Source organism: Podarcis cretensis (assembly GCF_951804945.1).
Source record: "Podarcis cretensis genome assembly, chromosome: 10".
NCBI lineage: Eukaryota > Metazoa > Chordata > Lepidosauria > Squamata > Lacertidae > Podarcis > Podarcis cretensis.
In genome coordinates, this window is record NC_137179.1 from 75,626,261 (window position 1) to 75,651,547 (window position 25,287).

General features: G+C 46.0%; 1 protein-coding gene across 3 annotated transcripts in view; it reads left to right on the forward strand.

Annotated features, from left to right (window-relative positions):
- FAM107B (family with sequence similarity 107 member B) overlaps positions 1-25,287 on the forward strand; it is a 137,012-nt gene that overhangs the window by 69,149 nt on the left and 42,576 nt on the right. Inside the window, exon 2 of one of the 3 annotated variants that reach the window (XM_079993744.1) lies at positions 2,906-2,984. In XM_079993744.1, coding sequence (XP_079849870.1) covers positions 2,942-2,984 — 43 coding nt within the window. In that variant the 5' untranslated portion in view covers positions 2,906-2,941. Of the gene's footprint in view, positions 1-2,905; positions 2,985-17,742; positions 17,874-20,065; positions 20,156-25,287 lie in introns of those variants that run through there. The other 2 variants (XM_079993746.1, XM_079993745.1) reach the window with 2 other exon arrangements.

Here is a 25,287-nt window from a genome sequence, read left to right on the forward strand (position 1 = left end):
TCATACCTGGGCTCCGTAGCTTGGCTTTCAGCTTCTTCTGGTCAGCTTCTAGCTGCAGAGAATCAGCTTCCATCTCAGGCTTCCATGGAGAGGGATGAATACAGTCTCCTTGATGCAGACTCCCATGGATCGTAGCAACCATCCTCTGCTACCATTGTCAGAATTCAGGGCCGGTCAGAGGTATGTGCCTATCTCTCCAGGCACCGGCTGAATTCTTTTGACCTCCCTCCGGCGACTCCCGGCAGGCGAAATACACGAGGTCCGTTCCGGCGATTTTCCTCAGGCTGTGAGAAAAACACACCAAACTGCTTCTCCTCCTCCCTGCTCTCCAGCATATCCCCAGGGAGGGGAATCAGACACAGACAGAAATGTATCTACATGTTTTATTCCTGTCTTCAGCAGTCATATAGAGAAAACATGTCTGCTCTCATCAACAAACAGAGAGAAACTCCAAACTCCACCCATGTACATCCTGTACAGGTCATATGACACACACACTGAGCTAACATCCGGTGCTCAGTACAGAATGGACTGCCCCTTTGTTTCCATGGCAACAGTCACAAACATCCTGTCTGGCTTTGCAGCCACAAGCAGCTGTCTGAGCTGCTGTAGCCTTTGCTTGCTGCAGCATTGCTGCTTTAGAATAACAGTTATATGGTCTCAGTGGCCACTTCCAGTCACCAGTCTAGCTGCCGCATTCTGGATTAGTTGTAGTTTCCAGGTCACCTTCAAAGGTAGCCCCACGTAGAGTGCATGGCAGTAGTCCAAGCGGGAGAAAACTAGAGCATGCACTACTCTGGCGAGACAGTCTGCGGGCAGGGAGGGTCTCAGCCTGCGTACCAGGTGGAGCTGGTAGACATCTGCCCTGGATACAGAACTGACCTGTCCCTCACTTCCCTCTACAACATGTTGGACCTTTGGACCTACCCTTGGTCTTGTCTACTTAATCAGGCGGAGACGGTCTTTTCATGCAGCGAGTCCCCAACTCACTCAGCTCCCCTCACCTGGTTTAGTCAGCCAGTCAAAGCCATTCCTGGGGTGTGGCTGCTTTCACATGCTGACAGCTTCTAGGAGCCACAGGTGAGAGCTGAGTGCAGGATGGGGACAAACGGTGGACAAACTACCCCAGAAGGAGCATGACGTGTCTCCCACCAGAGGTACCACCCATCCCCGAACACCGCATACTAGAGACATAAACACTGTGATACTACTTAATTGTCCCTCAAACTGTAGAACATTTTCTGGTTGCACATCCTGCTTTCTCTAGATATGAAGCTGGAGGGCAGATTTGTTATATTATTTGGAACAACCAAAATATAAAGTGCAAAGGAGCTGCACTTCTTCCTCTTTCTACAATTCCTGGGTAAGGAGGCTGGCAAGAAAGACTAACACAAGGCATTCTTCCTACCTTTGCATGATGTGCAAAACCATTCTCACAACACTGAAGAGTTAAGAGCACAAGCTCTGTATAGCCAACAAAGCTGAATAATGATTAACACTGAAGGGATTTGCAGCAACCGCACACTTGAGTTTTCAAGGGAGCCATGTGGAAGCAATTTACATTGTTGTTTTTATTTTGCTTAAGTATGGAAGAGATCAGTGTGGGGGGGGTGGAGCTAGAAATATTTTTATTCAGAGCAGGATGAGAATGTGGCTACAAAGACAGGCAGTTTCCTAATTTTCAGATGTATACTAACAAATGTTGCTTCCAGACTGTTGCTAGTTTGTGAGAGGAAATGCAGGTTGCACAATTAAAGTTCTTCCTGAGATCTTTCAGAACCAAACTCACTTTCAAACCCAATAACATTTTTTGTGGTAAGTGAAGAGAGGGGGAAATTCACTAGGAAGTGTGTAATAACAATTGCTTGATGAGACATCATACAATCCTGCAAACAAATAAAAAGGAGCGTTCACTAATCAATAAACAGTGAATGTTGCAAAACCAGCCCACAAACTTTGTGCCAACAAATAAGGCTGGGTGCTCAATAAACAGGTCATCTGTAATCAACTGTAGTGTAACTTGCAGTGCTATCCGATACATATCTGCACAAAATTGAACAGTCTTGGGGGCCCCTTTGCAACCAGCGACAAGGTCTGGGTAACCACGGTTATCTTCTTCAAGGGGTTGTTCCATGACAAATCACCACACCTTTACAACATCTGTGCTACTGACTTTCATACTTGTGTTGAAATATATACAAAATATATACAAAAATAATAATCAATCTGAGTCATGTGACTCAAATTGGGTCTACTAGCTGATTCTACTCTGCGGAAGCCCTTTAGGAAGTCTCACAAATCTCTCTTCACCCCTGGCATCTTCTGTAGCAATTTCATAGTTAAAGGCTCAGCTTGTCTTTCTTTCTGCTGCATTTATGAGTCACTCCATAACTGTGGGGTTCTCTGTGAAACATACAGTGTACAAAAGTAAAAATAATAAAAGGTAAAAGCAGATCAATTAATCATTCAAATATAAGAATTACAAGTTCAGACTAGTTCCATGAGATTATTGAAGTAGTTTTCATTACTTTTAAGTAAGTCTGTAACAAATAAAATGACAGATATTTAAGAGGACACTACCCCTCATTTTACCGTGAAAACATTCCATAGTTCGTTCCTTCCCACTGCTGTTTCTGATTGTTTCTGAAATTAGTTAAAAGTGTATTTCAGGTTTTTAAAACATTAATGGTTGATTCATTTTTCAAACCCACTCTTCCTTATTGGTAACAGTCTTTAGAAGCTTCACATTTTTAAAAAAACTGAATTACTGTACTTTAAATTTTGAAGGCAGGTACAGTTTACTCCACTGAAGTTCTAGTGTTGTCCAACCATTTTGTTAATTCACTGTTTTCTTCTTTCTCTCCCAACCCCCTTTCCTTGTTATCCTTGGGCGGATGCAACGTAGCAGGAAAAGCAAGACGGAAAGCAAGTGGAATCACAAATGGATTCAGATTTGATGGCATCTGACAATGGGCTCTTAATAGGTAAGGTGCATTAAGTAGCCTTTACTATTCTTTTCCTGACAACCATACAAAGCAACAGCCTGTCTTCCCTGTGTAAGTGCTACTCTCAGGGTCCCTTAAGATAGTACTTGTTTCCTGTAAGAGTTATGAACAACTGCCTGAGCAGTCGGCTAATAGAAGCTAGATTGTTTCATGAGACAAATATTGGGCTGGTTCAAATGTAAAACTAAATCCCAGTTTAGTGTTACAAGAATGAGCCAAGGAGACGCTTCTTCTCTCCCCCATGTGCTCAGTGTGGCTATAAAAAGAATTTAGGAAGCTTTTGCTTCTGGTTTATATTATCTGTAGTTTGTTGTCTTGTTTAAACCTGACAAACTGTGCTTAATCTTAAGTGTGGTTGCTTGAAACAAACCTTCAAACCATAGCTTAAGAAGTTGGCGTGTTTCAACAAACCATGGTTAAGATTAACTGCAGTTTAGGGATGCTGGTGGCGCTGTGGGTTAAACCACAGAGCCTAGGACTTGCTGATCAGAAGGTTGGCGGTTCGAATCCCCGCAATGACGGGGTGAGCTCCCGTTGCTCGGTCCCTGCTCCTGCCAACCTAGCAGTTCAAAAACACATCAAAGTGCAAGTAGATAAATAGGTACCGCTCCAGTGGGAGGGTAAACGGCGTTTCCGTGCGCTGCTCTGATTCGCCAGAAGCGGCTTAGTCATGCTGGCCACATGACCCGGAAGCTGTACGCCGGCTCCCTCGGCCAATAAAGCGAGATGAGCACCGTAACCCCAGAGTCGGTCACGACTGGACCTAATGGTCAGGGGTCCCTTTACCTTTACCTTTAGTGACTGGACATGCATGCTGAACAGTGGTTAATCAAAAATGGAATTGAAAACTTCTGGCAGCACATCTCTTAGTGACTTTTAGCAGAATGTATGGACTTCCCTTTGTTGGAAAGTTTTGTATTTGAGTCGGTGTTGGGCAATAGGAAAATTCCGCCTCTGGTGACTGAACTGTGATGGCTCCTGCAAACAGACAAGTCATCACTAGATGCTGCAGTCCACAAGGGATTCATATGCATGTATCAACAGGTCCCTCAGAGTATGTTTCCTTGAAGTCAAAGAGGCCAACTTCCGAGGAAATGCTTTAGAATCCTTATGGAGGGTTGCTGGTTCCTCGTGGATTGGCTCGGGATCTGGGTGCATGGTAAATCAGTTTTGAAGTTCCAGGCTTGCTAATGGCCCCGATAAAGCACATTTTGCCATAATAAAATGATCATATGAACCAGCCACAATTTGGTTCTCAGTGTTTAGAAGTCTTTGTGCTCCAGGCTCAATGAAATCTGCCCCAAGGCTATTTTTAGAGAATGCCTGGTGTCCCTAGCTATATTGAGCCAGATCACAGAAGGGCAAATGCCAGGCAGTGGTAGATGCCTTAAGAGCTGATTAAGTAATGCACATTTTGAGACAGAGAGGAGGAGAATGCTTTTTGTGGTAAGTGTAGCCAAGAGATTTGCACTGTCTTCTAACATTTACCTGAGAAATGTATTTTGGACGCCGTGCAAAATGGAACTGCACTTGCCAAATGCCTCCGGAATCATGGAAATGTGTCGTGAAGTAGCTGTGTTGGTTGTTGATCAGCTTTGTAGGCCTGCAATCATTTTTGAACTTTTGCCACCAGGCCCGTTGAAAGTGGCAGCCATTGCCCCTTTCCCTTAGGTGAGGCGTGTTGTTTGCTTCTGTCATGAGTCCCATGGAGACGTCATGGTCAGATCCTGAAGAGGACTGGAAGGAGTTTTGGGGGTTGGAGCTGTATGACCCCAGAGAGGGTCCTAGCAGGATTGGGGTGGTGAAATTGGGACCCCAATAAATGTGTGAGCCCAAGAAGGGGGCCAGCAGGCTGGGCTAGGGAGTGGAGAAGTGGATTACACTGTCAGTTGGTAAATGGAGATTTAACATTAGAAACTCTTCTCTGATCCAGTGCATTGATGAAGTTTGTCAACATATTTCATTAAATTTAAAATTTGTTAAATTCGTTTTCCCTACACAACCTAACCCAAACCCTAAAATGCTGGAGCTCTGGGTGCTGCTTGCTCTGTGGGCAAAGAAAGACAGCGCTTGTCCAACAAGAAATGTCTGGTGGCTACTGCTGGCAGCACCGAGAAGGAAATAGTCTTGGGTTCCAACCTATCTTTGTTTAGCAATTGCTAACCACTGCACTTACTTTATTGATGGCTTTCATCCTGACATTTCACTGCTCTACCCACTGCAGCCCAACCTGGGGTGGTGGGTGGGAGAAGACTATGCACAGCTAGTCAGATTCCTAAATTAAATAGTCATTTCTGCAGATTTTTGGATTATAATGTGACTCTGAAACTCCTTTTTAATTTAAGTGGCCTGACAAGTCTTTGGAAATTTCAAGTATGACTCAAAATCTTATCCTTCTTTGCTGGAGAGAACATCCTGTAACTGATTAATGAAGTGTAAGGCAGGCAATAAAAGCTTTGTAGCTCTGATAATGATTTATAATCTGGGGCATAAGTACAGTGAGGTCATGTCCCCCAGAAAATAATTGATTTTTTTATTTGATCTGCAAAGTCACTGAAATATCTTTCATATGTGTGCCTCCTCTCATTTCTTCATTACCATTTGCTACTTTTATTTTTGTATGTCTAATGCAATCCTAGAGAATAGGATACAGTGGTTGACTTTTCACACCCTGTGGCTGTTGAACATTTATTAAACCATGGCGTAGTGTTATATCCTCCAGCTGGGCAGGATTCACGGATAACCAGAATCTGAAGAAACCACAGTTTAGTAACCTGGGGGGAGAGGGGGGACCTGTCATGCTGCCCTAAATTTAGCTCTGCACCGAGAGTTTGATACCCATCGGCTCCCCTCAGCCAGTCGAAGTTGTTCCCCTTGCATAGCCGCTGTCTCATGCTGACAGCGTCTAGGAGCCACAGGTGAAAACTGAGTGCAGGATGGGGACTCAAGGTGGACGAACTACCCCAGAAGGAACATGTTGTGTCCCCCACCAATAATACACCCATATTATTAAATTAATAAATATTAATAAATAATTATTGGGTGGTTTATAACAAAACAATATTAAAATACAATATATAATATTCAAAAACCACAACAAACAAAAACTCCACAGAGATACCATAAAAGCCCTAACTTAAAACACAATTTAAAAGTCCGAGGGACAAAAAATGTTTTCACTGGGTGCCAAAAAGGGCCCTGTCCTATGGATGTTCACCAGGAACTCATCTGCAGAAGCCTCTGATCCAGAAGCCATGGACAGTCTTATCCTCTACCGATTTGCCTCAATTCCTTTTATGGCCTGCTGAGTTGGTGGCCAACCCCACATTGCACAGCAGCAAATTTAATAGTTTAACTTTCCACTGTACATTTCTTTTTAAAAATAGCCTTGACGTGCATGGGGGTTGCCAACGTTCTCCTTGTGTTCTCTCAGTGGGAACCAGGCCACCTGAGCTCTGAATGCATTCCCTGATGGGGTAAATAGAAGTTGGTGGGTGGGCAGGGGGCAGGGGAAATAGCTCAGGGGAAACCCTCTAGCCATGCCGTAGTCCTCCTTATACCATTTGGTCCTTCTTCACTGTGGCTGCTTTTAAAAGAAATATAAAAGGGAGAGAACTGGCCACAAACCTCCTGGACCTGGCCTTGTTTGGCCATTGGCTCTGGTAAACAGCAACAAGCTCCAAGTGCATTGCTGCCCCGGAATGAAGCAGGAAGGGCAAATGCCGGCCTGCTCTTTACCCACCAGAGGGAAAGGTCCAGTCTCTTGATCAAAGAGGGAACTGTAACGGAGCGACTGTCCCACTTTCCAGCCGTAACTTCAGAGGTGCATTTTAATCCCCAGAGCGCTGTAACCCTCAGGATCTGGAGCGGTTAAATATTTTGGATCCCTGCATTTGTTTTCAAGCGCTCTGAATGCAAGTCAAATAAAACCACAATCAAATAGAAATAATGGTATTTATACAGCACTTTTCCCTAAGTGCTTCATACGCATTATTATCCCACAACAATGCGCTCCTGTACAAAGCTGCCCATTTGTTAAGGTCATCTTCTTATGCCGTCTCTCCTCCATCAGACGGTGTATGTGTTTGTGCTTGAGGTGGGGAAAGCACTTTTTCTGTCTGTACAATGCCAGGAGCATTAAATAGCAGAAACAAAGACTATTTGAACCTGGGTTAGTGCAAGCAGACATGATGCACTGAACTCTTGTTACTTTTAATTAACCTTTAATGCAACCAGCCTCTGTATATATACAGTGGTGCCTCGCAAGACGAAAAGAATCCGTTCCGTGAGTCTCTTCGTCTAGCGGTTTTTTCGTCTTGCGAAGCAAGCCCATTAGCGGCTTAGGGGATTAGCGCTATTAGCGGCTTAGCGGATAAGCGGCTTAGCGGATAAGTGGATAAGGGGCTTAGCGGGTTAGAAAAAGGGGGGGAAAGGGGGGGAAAGTCGGAAAAACTCGCAAGACATTTTCGTCTTGCGAAGCAAGCCCATAGGGAAATTTGTCTTGCAAAGCACCTCCAAAACGGAAAACCCTTTCGTCTAGCGGGTTTTTCGTCTTGCAAGGCATTCGTCTTGTGGGGCACCACTGTATATTCTGCAACCACCCTGTTCGTTCTCAGTGAATATGGAAATGGCAGAGGTTGAATGAATACTCCTTCGTATTTGAGTATGTTCCTAATTTAACACCAAGGCCACAGATGCTGAGAGAGAGAGAGAGAGAGAGAGAGAGAGAGAGAGAGAGAGAGAGATATCACGGTGAAACTCCAATCACAGTCAAGACCTGGAATCCAGTATGTGAAATAAATCAAGTTGTGAGACGGCAGGTGTGAGCTGGGAGTCTGAAGTACCAGGAGATGGTAGCACCTCAGGCCAGGCCAGGCTGTCCCTGAGCAAACAATGGTTTGGGCTGCAGAGTCAGGCCAGTTTATAGGATCAGGTGGAAAGCTCTTTGCTCGTGCCTCTGACCCCTGCAGAGCTGTTGGTGGCAATTTAAGTCTGTGGCTTCACTGACACCAAATCCCACAGCAGGCGAGCAGCTGCTCCCTTTGGCAAGCTCACATCATTCTGCAGAGATCAAGCGGCCGGAATCTGCTGTTTTGAGACCCCTGTGCTTTGGAATGGTTTCCTCATGGAAATGATTCTCTCCCCTCCCAAGTTGTTCAGAACCCGTTAATGCTCCGTTTCTCTCTTTCGCACGCCACACGGCCTGTTGTGTGTCACTGTGCCCTTAACACGCTGGTTACACTTCTGGGCCCAGCAGACATTGGCCTTTTGCTCTGTGATTTAAAGAAAAAGAAAGAAAAAGAAAGAAAGAAGGATAAGCAACTCTACATCCCATCTTAAGCACATGAATCCTGTTTCTCTCCATCACTTGTGGGCATATTGCCATGTGCAGGACTTCATTCAGGCAGGGCTCCCCCCTCGCCCCTTCCTCAAACTGTTTCTAATTAGTAGGAACTAGTCTGTGGGAGCCTGTCTCAGATATTATTCCACAATGTTTTTACTTCTCCGTTTCACTAATACTTAGCCCTCTTCCCACGAGTCCCCAAAACCCTGGCACCTTTGTTGCAAAGCTGGAGTTGCTACAGCCCTCTGGGTGACCCACCTCCTCCTTCTCCACCTCCTGCTGCTGCAGATGTACAAACTGCCTCCGCCTCCACCCTTTCTCCTCTCCCTCTTTCCCCCTCCATTTCAGCACATTCCCATGATCCGAGACCCTCCCAAATTCCCAAACCTGAGTGCTACATCCTGTTTCCTGCAATTGGAACCACATCAGTAGATTTACAGTGTAGCTATTTTTAGGTGTTTGCTTATGATACGTGTGGTCCGTGAGGCACCTATATCCCAGATCACGACCCGTTCATAGAGACCTTTGTCCATGTGCATGCATACTGCGGTCACGATGAGGCATTATTGGTGTGCAGTGAGCTGCAGCCAAAACAGCCATCACCACACTGGTTGTCTATTCACTCCAGTTGGAAGAAGCACCCCCACAGTACTGGGCATGGCTACCAATTGCAATAGAGCACCGTCTGTTTCACAGTGGTGTATCCCAACATGTGTGCAGGCATATGCATATGCTAAGGAGTGGCTTGTTGGCATCCATGTGTCTCGGGAGACGGTGGAGGGGTGTGCCTTTGGGGGTGAAGGCAAACTGCTGGAGAGTTTTAGTGCTTGCTGTGGCTGGAGAGACCCACAGGGGAGAGACAGGTTTTGTTGCAGGCGGGGCAGATGAAGGCGTCCCATTGTGTTGCTGCAGATGCACCAGGGCGTTTCTCCTCTCAGCTCTCCTCCGGCAGTCACTCTTCCTCTGGTCACTGCTATGGATGCACAACCTTTCTGTCTGTCTGTCTCCAGGCGCTGTGGTTGTCTGAAAGGGATTCTCACACGGTAGGGTTGATGTTGCCGGCCTTCATAAGCAGTGGCTGCAGATATTTGCAGGGTGAACTGGGCCAAATGTCTTGATCACTCTGCACCAGTTTTATTCCAGGCCTTATTCCAACCCCTTTTTTTGCATGTCCAAAAATAGACAGTAGAGCAAAAACATCTTTTCAGATGTGCTGTAGTTTGCCAGCAAACTCGTGTTTTGTGGCTGTTTCTCAGATCAACATTCTTGGACTTTCAAAAAATTCCTCATCCAGGGCTTCTGAGTCAACTCAGCAGTTCTGGGATAAGAGGACAGGTTCTCTTAAGGATCAGTCACTGGTTAAACAGGAAGCAGAGAGCAGGAATAAAGGGACAGTTTTCACAATACAGGGAAATCAGTAGGTTCCCCCAAGGATCTGTACTGGGATTAGCAATGGGCGAATCTGACAGTTTCTTTCTCAGTTTCTAATTTTTCTAATCTTAAGGACAGTTCTCCGCATTTCCGCATCCATTTGTGATTTTTTTTTAAGTCTTCATGAAAATTCAACAGCATTTAAATGCTAATTTCACCTAATACACACATTTCTAATGCATTTTTTCCTAAGATAACACATTTTTGCAATGTGATTTTCCCTAATATATGCATTTTTAGGTGTACTTTTGTATATGCATTTTTGTGCATATTACTGGGTTGGGGAGCTATATTGACAAAGTTAAGATAAATGTGAATATAAAAAGAATGGTTGTGTTTTGGTTTGCACACTGATTCAGAAAGAATGAATTGGTTAAGTTTACCTTTGAAAACAAACTGAACCAAATTTCTTCTTGATCCCAAATTGAAACTGGAGAAGGGGTCCAGAAGGATCTCTCCAACAAAATTTCAAACAAAATGGCTAGTCCGTGTACACTGATGCACACTGAGACCTCCCCACTCATATAGGGTGTTTGCACATAACAGTATATTCGGGACTCAGTGCTGCTCATGCATGCAAATTTTGTGCACAACACCATCAATAAAATGCTGTCTCATTTTATTTTCCCATTTAATCCAGTTTTACTGGAAAATTTACTGGAAAATTCTATAGATTATAAAACAGCAGAATCTATTTTTCTATAGATTAAAAAATATTCACAGCAGAAATGGTGAATTTGAATTGGGGGTGTGTGATATTTTGATGAGGATGATGGTGATGTGAAAAAAAATGCAGATATGAGAAACACGAGTTCACAATAAACTGCTGTGTGGAAGTAGGGTCTGAACAACTTGGGTCTGAATCCGGAAACAGATTGGGGCCCAGGCAGGTAGCTCAGCAGCCATCATGGGGTGTCAGCAGTCACCCCCAAGCTCTTGGTGTAAACGCGCGTGGATGAGGGCCCTCTGGGTCCTTGGCTGCAGGTCTTCTTCCTTTGCTGTAGGCACTGGGAAGCCCTTTAAAGGTTTCTTGCAGCCTGCCCTCTTTACATGAAAGCAGAAACATTTTCTGAGGCAAAACATTAAAAACAAATGCCTTATCGTGTGCACATGGTGCACAAATATTTTCAACTCCAAGTTTAGCCATTGTCCTCCCCCATTATATATATATATAATATTTAGTGCTATTTTTCTTAAAAAAGAGGTACTGGAACACCGCCCTTGTTCTCTTAGAATGCCAATGGCACCCACTTGAGAAGTGCCAGAACTGAGTTTCAGTGAGTTCTGGCTGAAAAAAGCCCTGTATATATTTAGTATTATAACCCCCCCTTAAAACACAGGTGTCCCCCTCCCTTTTTTTGTGGGAAATTCCCTTATTCCAGCACCATTTCCCGCTGCTTCCCGCTGCTACCCCGGATTGTTAGATATCCCGTAGACTGTCCCTGGGAAAGGCGAGGCTGCTGATCCCTTATTTTCAAATCCAAAAGTTGACAGCTATGCCTTAAAGGACCATTTTGCCAAGAACGTGTAAACAAGGGTATGACTTGAGTGTTTTTCAAATCTTTTCCTTTCAGGGAAGCTCACAGTGAGTTGTGGTCCAAAGAGCTCCCCTCCACATGGCTGCCACAGAACGCCAGGCAGTTGCAGGGGATTCTGGGGCATGTTTTAGGGGGTCTTCTCAGTTTGTGGGGGATGTAGCTGCCTGGCTTCTGGGATAAGGCTGTTACCCTGCTTAAGCAGAAACACACCCAGCAATCTCCTGCGCTGCACACCACAGGGAAAAGAGGCGTGATATTGGGAGCAGGCTGCCTTTCAGAGGAGTTTGACAATTAGTTATCTCCCTGTTGAGAAACCCCTGAGTAACACCTGGGCTCTGTCAAACACGGTTTGAAAATCAGTGTATTAGGTTACCATAGAGGCATTTTAACTTGAGTTTGAGTTTCATCACAATACCGCCACAAGTGGGCTTCTTTTGTAAGCTGTATTAATTTATGGCTAGTCCCACCCCCACCCCGGCCATTTGCGGGGCCTGCACAGAGCAAATGATTGCAGTGACCACAGGCCGTCCAGGAAACGCAAGCAGGAAGCTTTTTGTTTCCATTTCTCTTTGTGATTAACTGAGGTTTATATATTACTCTCATGAAAGCAAAGTTTTCCACTGTGGCCAAAAGGCTGCTCTCTCCAGAGCTTTTCATAGCCCTGTGCCTGACTTTCATCATTAAAGAAGGCAAGCATAGACAATGTTGACTGTTACTTCATTTGTAAAAAAAATCCATAAGTTAGAAAGAACAAATTGGCCATTGCAGACAAATCTCTTAGGCCATGGCCTGTTAACCTATTTGAAAAATCTGACCCTGGTCAAAATCGCCTAAATGTCTGGTGACTGGAGAGGGGACTAAGTACAGGGCCATGCAAAGATATTCTTGACTGTTCCACACCTTTTTCAAGGACTATACAGATGGAGCTTACAGGCCACCAGTGATTAGGAGACCATTGCTTGAGGATTTCTCTCCTCTAATTCTTTTGTGGGGAATGAACCCGGGCCTGATGCAAGCATGCTCCAATGCGGAGAGCAGGGTTTGGATGGCTGAGTCCATTGCAAGTCACTCTCTCTCTGTCTACCCGCCTCACAGGGTTGCTGGGAGAGAGAGCACAGGATGTGCCCCTGAGAGGAAAGAATATAAATGGGATAAACGCATAGCAGAATTCAGAGGAAAGGTTCACCAAACTGAAACGCACCTAAAATGTCTGCCAAGGTTTGCCATGTATATTGCTGCAAACCTTCATGAATACTTCCAGTTAGACATTTACATTGATGTCTGCAATATCTCACCATTTCAGCACATCATGCAATTAAATTCTCATAAAACTTTGTGCTAATGACAGTGTGGTTTGTTTGTTGGGTTTTTTTGCCAGAGGCAATTAACTCTCTCAGAAGACACAAACTCCCTTTGCATTTCTTGCTAATGGAAATGGATTTAAGAAGCTTAACTATGCTTCAGAAAACTGCTAGTACTCAGTGTACATGGTTGAAAAAATCATGTATGATGATGTTGTTGATGCTGACGATGATTAGAGTATGTAAAATGTTTTATTTGTTTCTAGTTGATATTATCTAGTCATAAACAAAATGGTTGGATTGTTCTGTTTCTGGTCCATGTCAGTTTTGCATCTGTTCATAAGTCAATTCCATCCCATTTCTGCTTCAGTCTGCAGCTTATTTTTATTGCACATTGTCTTTGAATGTAGCACACACTTTTGTATGCATTTTACCCTAAAATACACATTTTTCCTTTGCTTTTTGAGCTGAGAACCCAAAACAGTAACAGAGTTCAATTCCACATATTAGCATGGGAGCATAAGAAGGGTCTGCTGGATGAGACCACTGGCCGACTTTGTCTGCCTTGCTGTTCTCACAGTGGCCAGCCATAGTCCAGTGGGAAGCCGATACGCAGGACCCGAGGGCAAGAGCGCCGTCCCCTCCTGTGGTCTCCAGCAGCTCAAACTGAAGTGTGAGTTTGCTTACAAAATGTGAACCCAACAAAATCCTTGAGCATTCCTACAAAGAGCTGCAAATGGAAATGAGGCTGTAAGAACGCCTTGAAATCCCATTAGTGTTGCTGATTTTCTTGGTGCTATAGTGGAAGGCTTTAGAAAACGAACTTGTTCACCCTCTTTTTCAGTGACCAAGTAATCAGCCGGTCCAATGCACTCTCTCTGTCAAATCATATACTTTCATCTCTTCTTGACATCCAATATTCTCTATAAATTCCAGTGCAGTGAAAGTGCAGTGATGCCAAAGAGAATATCACTTTCTACCACCCATGATGCACCCTGCCCTTATAAATGAAACACATTTGTTATAATTTTTATACCATGTCAAGCAACTTTCATTTCTTCCTGTTGGAAAGTATGCTCTTTTTTTATCTCACCCTTGGAAGTTATGAATCAGAGAAATCTACCTAAGTGCATTTCCTTCCATTGACATCACGGTTATTGATGTATTTTCTGAATGCTCAGTTCTTGGCAGCAGGAATAGTTAGTTATGTTCAGCACTAATGTAAGCACAGAAAAAAGATTCCTGCCACAACACAGTAAGATTACATTAATTGGAATGGTAATGATGTATTGTTCTGCTGGACAACACATGCAATCTTGGTCTTACTCCTGAGCATTCATGTTTACCATACTTAGGAGTACTTTATCTTCTTCATGCTCACTGGGGAGGCCATGTTTTCAATTGTAATCTTAGATAATTGCACGAGGCATGCAGGATTAGATCAGGTTTTATAATGAGGGTGTAGCAGCAAAGGAGCTGATGCTTTTAGACTGAAGATACATAATTCACCACAATCCTCAGCTGTGAAATGGGCAGTCGGTAGCTGAGCTACAGATAATTTAAAGGCAGCACCAGGTCTTCTCGAAAGGTGTCTGCCTTTGTAAGGAGCACCAACTGGGGACACACAAGGGGAGAGAGCGAGACGTCTGGGCAAGAGCATTTGGAATGAAGCTAATATGAAAGGGACACCAGGAATTTGGGATTTCTAATAGATCTATCATCTGAGGAATGAATGAATTTAGGATTTCTAACAGATCTATCATCTGAGGGATGAAAAATCCCAGGTAATCCCAGGTAAAATAATAATAATAAAAATAATAAAAATAATAATAATAATAATAATAATAATAATAATATTCATTAAAAATTGTACACTGTTCTTCACATGACACCATAAAAATACAAAATAAAAACACAAAATACATACTAAAAACAAGAACAAAAACAAAGCAAACCAATAACCGCCCCCTGTCACACAAACACATTGGATGATAATCAGCCCAAGGCCTGCTTTAAGGGGAACGTTTTTGCCTGGTGCCTAAATGTGTCTAATGAAAGCACCAGGCATGCCTCCCCAGGGAGAACATCCGACAAACGGGAAGCCATGGCTGAAAAGGCCCTTTCACATGATGCTGCCTTCTGGACCTCTCATGGAGGAGGCAGACAAAGAACGGCCTGTGAAATAATGTTCCAGGGTTCCCTTTCAACACCTACAAGTCCAGAGACGAGAGCTGTGTACACACTAAAGCACATTCCTTCCCTCAAAGAATTCTGGGTACTGTAGTTTGCCCTTCACAGAGCTACACTTCTGAGCAATCCTTAACAAAGGACTGTGCCCAGAATCCATTGATGGGAAGAATGTGCTTCGAATGTGCTTTAAAGGTACCTTGTTACCATCCCTTGTTGCTCTTCCTGCACCTCCCTTAGCTCCTACACCTGTTGGAGAGAAAAGTGGCACCTGGTGTGTGCAGACCCTAGAATCATAGAATCCTAGAGTTGGAAGAGACCACAAGGGCCATCGAGTCCAACCCCCTGCCAAGCAGGAAACACCATCAGAGCACTCCTGACATATGGTTGTCAAGCCTCTGCTTAAAGCCCTCCAAAGAAGGAGACTCCACCACACTCCTTGGCAGCAAATTCCACTGTCAAACAGCTCTTACTGTAAGGAAGTTCTTCCTAATGTTTAGGTGGAATCTTCTTTCTTGTAGTTTGGAACCATTGCTCCGTGTCCGCTTCTCTAGAGCAGCAGAAAACAACCTTTCTCCCTCCTCTATGTGACATCCTTTTATATATTTGAACATGGCTATCATATCACCCCTTAACCTCCTCTTCTCCAGGCTAAACATGCCCAGCTCCCTTAGCCGTTCCTCATAAGGCTTCGTTTCCAGGCCTTTGACCATTTTGGTTGCCCTCCTCTGGACACGTTCCAGTTTGTCAGTGTCCTTCTTGAACTGTGGTGCCCAGAACTGGACACAGTACTCCAGGTGAGGTCTGACCAGAGCAGATGACCCTGCAAGAGGCCATCCCATGATGCAGGAGCAGCAGCAGGCACCAAGAGGCTTCCACCTGGAACGGCCAGCCTAGTTGCTCCTGTGCCCTTCTGCAGGGTGTGGCAGTGTCCCCAGGGTTTTTATTTTATTTATCCTTCATAAAAGTATTTCTGTGCACCACCCACAGCATCTTAAGCACCCGTGTGTGTGTGTGTGTGTGTGTGTGTGTGAAGGGTCGTGCAGGAGACCTGGGGCAGGCGGAGCAGAGCAGGGCCTTTCTTCAGTTATGTCACACCACACACACACCACACGTGAATGACATTTAAAGTGTCATGCCAGTGTATTGGCCCAAGAGGCAGCGTTCCATAACCCAGCAGGTGCTGTGGTGTGAAAGGAATGTTAGAAAACAAGACAGAAGTACACAGTGGTACCTCGGTTTACAAACTTAATCCGTTCCTGAAGTCTGTTCTTAAACCGAAACCGTTCTTAACCTGAGGTGCACTTTCCCTAATGAGGCCTTCCACCACCGGTGCCCTTCCACCGTTCAGATTCCGTTCTTAGACCTTGGTAATGTTTGCAAACCTGAACACTACTTCCTGTTTTGCAGAATTCGTAAACCAAATAGTTCGTAAACAGGGCTGTTCTTAAACCAAGGTACCACTGTACTAGTGTTATAAACAGGAAGACCCACACAATATCCCCCACCCCCTGGATGCCCCCCCAGAGAGTAAAATGACTGGTGTTTTCTTAGCTCATGTTAACTTGGTGCAAAATAACGTGGTTTGTTTATTATAAAATATACATACACTATTTGAATGTAAAAACCTCAAAGTGACTTACAAAAGATTAAACTGTGTAACAACATCAGCAAATTGAAGCCAAATTGTTAACCTGGTTTATTTTTAACTGGTTGGAAGGTTCACACAAAATAATGTTCCTTTTCAGCTCACATTTCCATTTCAATTTATTTATTAAATTTGCACACTGCCCTTCATACAAAGATCTCATGGCAGTTCAGAGCATAAAAATACAAGGAAGATCTGATACAGCTAAGATCTCAGGCTGTTGTTTCTAATTAGGCATTGCCGTGTGCTTAAGTTCTACAGATGTTTTACCTGAACAGGACTCTCAAAATTTGCCACATTTATGAAGTACATAAATGGAACCCATCACTTGCCTTAAACTTCTTGATTGTAAAAAAGTGCAAACAAGTAAGAAGGGGCAAGTACGGCAAATGTCTTGTTCCATGTACCAATCAATCTTATTTTGTAATGCGGCAATAATGCATATATTGGGGGAATGCCTTCGACAACGCCATCTTCACAGATGCAATGAGAAGGAATGCCCACAGAGCCCATCTAAAAGCAGGGGCAGAATCTGCTGAAACATCAGCAAAGTGGATGTTTTCCTTAAGGGGAATTTATAGAAACCTCTGATAAAAACAGGATTCAAAGCCATGGTTGACCTTTATCATAGCAGGCAGATTTCAGAGCTCCATCTCTAATCTTTATTTGTAATTGCGCTTATGTATTCCTGCAAAACCACCCAAGGCATTTGTTGAAGGAAAACTAGGTTAGAGGCTTTATTAATGAATAACGTTTGCATTTGGGGGGGGGGGAGGTTTCCTTTAAAAGCTTAATTGGGGAGGGAAAAGAATCCTTTTGACTTTCCACTTTGCTAGGGGAGGCTTCTTCTCCAATCTCAGCCAGCCTGCTGGGGCTCCGGATCCGCCTGCCTCTGGCCGGGGAGGCGCGCCGAGGGCGGCCGGGGCTCCGCGCGGCGCAGCTCCCACCGACGGCGGACAGAAGGCAGCGGGCCTCGCTCTTCCGGCAGTGGGCGCCGCCGGGCTCCTTTTCGGCCACCGCGGAAGCTCGTTGGCAGGGAGACTCGCGCACAACCCGCGCGCGGGCGCGGAAAGCTGCCGGATTCGGTGCGCCTTCCTGCCCGACGGTCCGCCCGAGACGCCGCCGCCGCCGCGCTTGTCGCGCGCCCCAAACAACAAAGGCGGCGGCGGCGGGCGGAGGGGCCGAGACACAAAGCGGCGGCGGCGGCGGCGGCAGCGCCCCTCGGAGCGGGGCGGAGCCGCGGCCCGTGAGTCAGCAGCCCGCGCGCCGGCGGGATCCGCCCCGCGGCGCCTCCAAGGCGAGCCCGGGCGAGGAGCGAGCGACGGACGGGCGAGCGAGCGCGGGAAGGAGCCGCCGCGCGGAGCCAGACCCGCCTTGGCGCCCCGACGGGGCTCCGGCCGGAGGAGAGCGCGCCCCGAGGTGAGGGCTTGGCGGCGGGCGCGCGCCGGACGCCGAGGAGCTGCTCTCCATCCCCGCTGCGCCGCCGGGCTCGAGGGGCTCCCGCTTCCCGCTCCTCGCGCCCGCCTCGCCTTTGTCCTCCTCGGGGCGCCCGGCCGCGCCTTTGTCCGCGGAGGGAGGCTCCGGGGAGCCGCGCGGAGACCGCCCCGGGAGAGCGGAGGTCGCTGGAGAGTCTCGTGGCGGCTGCTTTGCCCAGCCTCCCTCCGCGGAGCTTTCTCCTTCTTTCCTTCCTTCCTTCCTTCCTTCCTCCTTTCTCCCTCTCCCTCTCTCTCTCTCCCCGTGGCGCCTCTTCGCTTCCCGGCGGGGCTCCTTCGCGGGTCTCGGCGCGCCCGGTCCCTTGGTGAGCGGGGCGGGGGCCGCGAGGCGCTTAGGCCCTTCAGTGGGCGACGCTGCTGGGCGAAGTGCGGCCCCTTCCCCAGGAGTTGTGCGACCGGGAAGGCGACCGGGATGACTTGGCTCGGCAGGCATGGCCTTCCTCAATCTCCATTCACTTGACGGGGGTTTGGTTTTAATGCACATAGCAGCGGTTTGGGCTTAAGCCCGATGCGAATCGCGATGTGCGCGTGTGCGCTTTTTCCTTTTTGCACTTATTTTGGAGCTTGCCAGTTGGTGTGGGAACGTGGAATAAGAAGTGTTGAATTCCAGCCTCCGTGTCGTGCCGCCAGTCCCAAGTGGCTGCAGATGTTCCGCATATGGGGCACCGCTCTGGGGCCTGAGCTTTCGGCAACGTTGCAGGGAATGCTGCCTCTGTGCGTGGGATTTAGAACGACTGTATGTGTGAGAGAGAAACTTTCCATAAACTATACACCCCCCAAACTGAACTGTAATGGCAGATAACGAATTCTGTTGCCTTGCTTCCCGGATGACGCTGAACTCCAACTCCCATCTTCCCCAGACATCATAGCCCATTGTCGGGGGGGGGGGAGTTGGAGGCCGGCGATATTGGAGGCCAACTCCGCTCCCTTGGGAAGAGCAGGGGGCTGATAGCACCAGCTGGAAATTCCTGCCTTGCGGGGTGGGCTAGATTAGCCTCAGGGTCCCTTCCAGCTCCATCCACAGTTCTCTCATTCTGTATGGCCTCCTGTGCCAGAAGAAGGGCATTAAGCCTTTAAATGGAATCAGTGACTTTCAAGTGTTGCTTCACAAGGTTTGGAGCCGAGTCTTGTTGATGCTGCCAGAGGGTATCAGGAATTCCCTGGCTGGGGGTCAGTTCATCCGCTCCCCCATTCCGTCTCCAGCAGCCAGGTGTGTTGTCTGGGCACTTGCAAGCAAGACATGATAGTGATCTCTCCTATCTGGTATTCAGATGCCCCTGAACTTGGAGGCACCACTGGGCCAAGGGGGCTGCTTGTCCCTTACTAGACCTGCCCCCCCCCCCACGTTCCTCAAATCTGCTTTAAAAAACTTTTCTGCGTACGTCTCTTTTGCAGCGTTGCCCATAAATTAGTTTTGTGAAGAGGAAACTCTTCTTTTGCAATTTCTGAACCCGCTTCCAGTAAACTTTATTGAGGGGAGTAGGAGTTCTACAACTGAGAAGGGAGGGGAAAGCTTTTTTCTCCAAACCACTAATACGTGACTTTATAAATCTGTCACGCCTCCCCTTACCTAGTTGTCTCGCTCCTCAAAACCAGAAAACGTGGTCTTAAAAGCATGAGTAATTATGTGAATTCTTGCAAGTATCTTATGTACCATTTGTTTCTCTTTGGAAGTCCCCTCAATCCTTCTCTGTAAAAACCAAAGCAATAAGGATCATTTCTGTCTGGGTCTGTCTCTGTTCTCCAAGAAGCTGCTTCACTTGCTGAGCCTGGGAAGTCCACTATTGCTATTGTAGGTTTATCTAAAGTATTTGAGTACTTTGGTGGCACTTACACCCCAGGCCGCCTTTGCCTGGGGGCATTTAAAGAATGCAAAGGAAGGTTGGTAGAAGCAGCTGCTGGGCCACAAGGAAGGGAACTGCAGCAGACATGGAGCCAAGTTGGAAGAAACCCGTAGGGGAAACTCCTGTGCTTCTCTTTCAGTTGGGGTGTTGCAGGAGGTTAAAATTGTGATGTGCAGTCACTTGATTGGCCCATTGAATCTTCTTGATCTCCCACCCCCTCTGACTTCTTGTAACTTTTAACTGTGCCTCTTCCTTCCTAACCGAGTGCTGGAGCTGGTTAACATGGGTTCATCCTGAATATTTTCGCTGCTTCAGGAGCCACTAACTCTAGAGGGCTTTGCCTGCAGCAACACCTGTTGCACTGGTAAGTTCAAAAGAGCAAAAAGCAACCTGTTTGTTGCTGTTCCGAATACTTTTGGCCATGCTGAGAAGTGAGCATTTTGTGGCAAGCCGTTTGCGTGACAGCCTAAAATTGTCTGAAGTGACTATTAAATATTTGTCAATACATAGTTTTTGCTCTATATGCACACTGTCTAATCTGCCCTTGGAATAGTTGGGCTGACTTAGGTGAAGGTGTGTTTCTTCTGTTTTTATTTTTAGTATCATGCATATAAGGTGTCCAGCGCTTGGCAGAGGAGTCAGAGAGCAGTATTGTCTTACAGAGCCGGGTTCAGTGTACCTTGCGCAGCCGCAGCAAAGGAGAGGATGGTCAACAAAGGCAGGAAAGGACCTTTGAAAGGAAATCAAGTTTCTTAGTGAAGCAGCAGCTGGGCAAAGAGAGGAGGCTTGCGGGCTAAATTATGTCTTGCATTTTGCACCCTGACTTTAACCAATGAACTCAAGAATGGCATGCAAGAAATCTTGCAGAGCAGGCTGGCTCTGCTCTTCCTCCCCAGTCAGGTGGTGATGCTCCTGAGTCCCAGATGCTGGAAACCAGGCGGAGGCGGAGGCGGCTCGTAAGCACCTGGTCAGCCACTGTGAGAAGAGGATGCTGGACTGGATGAGCCCTTGGCCGGACCCAGCAGACTCCTTGTAGTCCTGGCACCATTGCATTTTACGCCTGCAAAACTTCTGCGAGTTAGGTTTAAGTTAAGAGGGAAGGGGCCAAGCACATCCCTCTGAGCTTCATGGCTGAGTGGGGAATTTGTGCCGGGGTCTCCTCAATCCAAGATTTCTCCTTCTTGCCCTGCTTCAGCTCTCCTTGGACATTGACTACAAATCTGCAGAGGTTGACCTCAAAATGAGGTTTGCTTGGAAGCTGTTATGAAAAAGCAGTTTTGGACAAGACGTACTTGGCTTGGGATGGGACTGTGACCATAGGAGCATGTTTGATTCTTGATGGCTGGAGTCACGATGGGTAGGCAGCAAATTTATGGTGTCCCCCACTGCATGCCTTTATTCCTTTCTTGTAGAACAAAGTGGCTGCCATGATGGGACATTGTTTTGTTTTGCTTTTGTTCTTGTTTTTATTATGTATTTTGTGTTTTATCTTGTATTTTTATGCTGTCCTGAGATCTTCAGATGAAGGGCAGTATACAAATTATACACACACACACACTTAAATTAAGTTCTCTGTGTGTGAGTTACAAGTGGCACTTGGGGACACTCCTGCAGTGAAAAAGGAGTCTACCTTTTACCCTCAGGACCGGAGTCCCTGCCACATCCACGCCTGCTGATACAGATAAAGAGTTTCCTCAAAGCCCCCCTTCAGGCAAACACCCCCCTTGGCGGGGGGGGGGGGAGCTGCTCCCCCATCAAGTAAACAAACAAAAATACTTAACTAACTGGCCAATCGTGTTTCAGACAGTTGGGTTCTGCCCCCCCCCCATGAATGCTGGCTGTGCCCCTGCCCCCCCCCTTGCCAGCTTGTTGCTTCTTCCTTCCTGCCTACAACTCTTCCACCAATGAATAAACTCCTTGGTGCAGTTCTCCTTAAGGCAGGAAGCCTCGGCTGGGGCTGCACCACTTCAGACTCCCTCCCACGGAGGATAAGGCTGTGGGGTAGCTCCCCTGTCAGGCAGCAGGCTGAGAATCACAGGTAGGAAGAGCTCCATTGCCCCCCAGTCGTGCCTGTGGGCTTTCCATGGGCGCCTGGCTGGCCATGGGGAGATGAACAGGTGTGTCTAGAATGGTCCCTTGGCCTGATCCAGAAGAATATCTCTATTCAAATAATACCCTGCATAGCTGCAAACCAGGGAGAAGGTTCTCCATCCTGGTCCCCAACATGCTAGCATTTAACGTTCCAGCTGTTTTCCTTTTGAATGTGAGGAGGGCCCCCCAGCTGTAGCGTGCAAACACACCCACACCCGCACACAGTGAGTACCAGGCCTTGGTTCTGGCTAAAGGCACTGGTTTTATAAGTATTGCAGTCATTCTGTTTTTTTTTATAAATAATTTTTATTGAAGTTTCGACAAATTTTTAACAGAACAAACAAAACATAAAGAAAAAAATAACCATAAAAGACATACAACACGTATCATTCCAACTCTTAATTTCATATACCTTTCTTTCCCGACTTCCTCATACCTCCCCTTTCTGCATTCTCATGTCTAGTTAATTAATTAACAAACCCCTCCCTTACTTTCAACTTAATTTTAATAACACTGATTTTCTTTTAACTTAACCATTACCGCTGTTAACCCCTATTTTTCTCGTCCAACATCGATCTAACATTCACTGATTTTTGAATATTTCTTTAGATAGTCTTTAAATTTTTCCAGTCCTCTTCCGCCGTTGCTCTTCCCTGGTCTCGGATTCTGCTCGTCATCTCTGCCAAACCCATATAGTTGATCACTTTCATCTGCCATTCTTCCACGGTGGGTAGATCTTGTGTCTTCCAGTACTTTGCAATACTCTACTCAATACTCAGTATTGCAGTCATTCTGTGCCAGCAGATGCGGGATGATGCATGGGTCCCTCAGTGTCACCACTGAAGTCCACTCCTTCAGTTAGAAGGTTTGGTTTTGGTCTAAACAATGGGAATGACACAGCCATCCATTCACAGAGTGCCCTTTCTGTATAATAGCCGTGTGACCTCATATTTGCTTACTGTCCTTTGTCCTGCTGAAAATTAATAAAAATCACATTATTGAAGGCGGGGTGTCAAGACGGGCATCTGCTGGTACAGAGTGACCACATGGGGCTCATGGTCCTGAGCTCACAGAATGCTTAAAAATGCAGGTGTTTTGGGAGTGATAGAATAGGCACCAAACAAACTAGGTTAGAAACGGTTCACCACAAAAAGCTCAGCACATTAAAAAGTTACATTGATCTTTATCTTATCACCATCTTTCAAAAAATAGCAAATGAATGTTTTTTCCCTTGCCTTCATTCATTCAAATGCGTCCATCTCCTCCTGACAGCCTGTGCTCTCGCTGCCCTGCAGGCAGATTGCAACCACAAACACACTGAACTTTCAATTGCTGCAATTGAGATTACAGTGCTGCCTCGCAAGACGAAATTAATCCGTTCCGCGAGTCTCTTCGTCTTGCGGTTTTCGTCTTGCGAAGCACGGCTATTAGCGGCTTAGCGGCTATTAACGGCTTAGCGGCTTTAAGAAAAAGGAAACAAACTCGTCTTGCGAAGCAAGCCCATAGGGAAATTCGTCTTGCGGAACGACTCAAAAAACGGAAAACTCTTTCGTCTTGCGCGTTTTTCGTCTTGCGAGGCATTCGTCTTGCGAGGTACCACTGTATTTTGCAGTGACTAGTTTTATGAAATAGTTCTGTGTTTAGGTAGTGCTGTCTTTGCATTCCTTTTTATTAAGGACTTTACAGTAAAAAACTATAAGTGAGGAACAGTTCCGCAGCAAAATGCATTTTGTTTGTTTGGAAAGACAAGCCTCTTCCAGTCCCCTCTCAATGTAGCCAAGATTGGCCAGTTGTAATGCAGGTTACACAAATATCAACTGATGCACATTAACCCAAGTCTTCATAAGTTGTTTGGGACATTTCCCAATATTAAACATTTCCAAACTGAAACATAATTTTTAAGTGATGGTGGTGGAACTTGTTTTTAGTATTTTTCACAGTGTAAGTGATAAAGTCATTTCAAACAGGGAAATGTGGTTCTGGTTTCACTGGCCTTTGATCATGTGCATCTGGTGGGTAGGTTTCTCTGCTGCCCTCTTCCAGAGCTTCCTGTACCAACTGTCTATGGCATCTGTAGAGTTTTTCCAAATTATGTAATAAGCAATCTAGCTGCATAAAAAACACAACCTCTTTTTGTCTCTTCTGTGTCTTCTTCAAACATGGAAAGCAGTCTTAGCTTGGGAGTCATTTACTCCCTGATTTTGGACCCACAGGTCTTCTCGCTAGTGCTTATTCCAGCCCTGAAAAGTAGGCCAGTGCTGAGACTCTCCTTCAACATTTGGTGGCAGGAGGCGGAGGATGGAGGCTCTTAGGGAAGCCAGGTGACGACGGGCCTGTGAGCTGTGTCTTGGCTTTGAAGACAGAAGGAAAGTTCAGGGGTAAATACTAAATCAATACATGATAAAAGTGGGGAAAAGAAGTCATGGCCACCTTTTTGTTTTTGTTTTCCTCCATTTTTGGGCAGCTAATGTTTACAAACAACAAGGTGGCTTCTGCCACCAAACAGACGAGACTAATGGAGCCTTCAGAGGGGCAGCTTTTTATTCTGTGAATCACCCTGAGATCTTTGATGAAGATGTTCCACTTGGCCCATATATTGTGTGTGGCACAAGCATGGTGGAAAGACATGATTGCGGCTTGGTGAAGTGGTCAGAGTTTCTGACCGGGCCTGGGATGACACGTTCAGCCATGAAGTTCTCTGTTCGAACTGTGGGCTGAGAGAGAGGCCTGGCTCACCCTCTCTGGCAAGGTGACCGTAAAGATAATATTGTGTGGCTCCTACAGGCCCTGCCTTGAGCCCCTTGGAAGAAAGTTGGACTAGAAATGTAATAAATAAAATTCATAAGCCGAGGACTCTCTTCCTATTACCATCAGAGAGAGGAAACTTGAATTCCAGTGTTGACTTCACTTCTCAGTAAAGTAAAACCTGAGTATCCCACATGTTCTCTTGACTTCCTTCTAGGTAGGCACAGTTAAGATGGAAAACAGCATGACGACACATTCTTCTCAGTGTGTTTTAGAAGGTAGTGGAGAGAGTCTTCTGTAGGTTAGGCTTATTCTCTTAGTTGTTTTCTCTTTGCCTATTTTGCTGTTGTCCCACATCTTCAATCCAGGCCCCCCAAAGAGCTTGGTTTGGGCTTGTCTGTTCTTTAACATTGGGTATCATCAACAGGACGAAACTGGGTTGCTGGCTGTCACATCAGATAAGGCTCTGGGGTCAATTTGCCTTCTCTGCTGAAGGATTTCAAGAACCAGTTATGCAAAACCAGCAGGTTTTAGGCATACCTTTAGAAACATGTCTGCATAATCATTGTTCCAGGTAACCACAGTCAGGTTGCTATAGCATTGCCATGGCAGCCTGTTGGTGCCTGTAATTTCAGTGGGAAAATCTAGTCATTCCTTTTT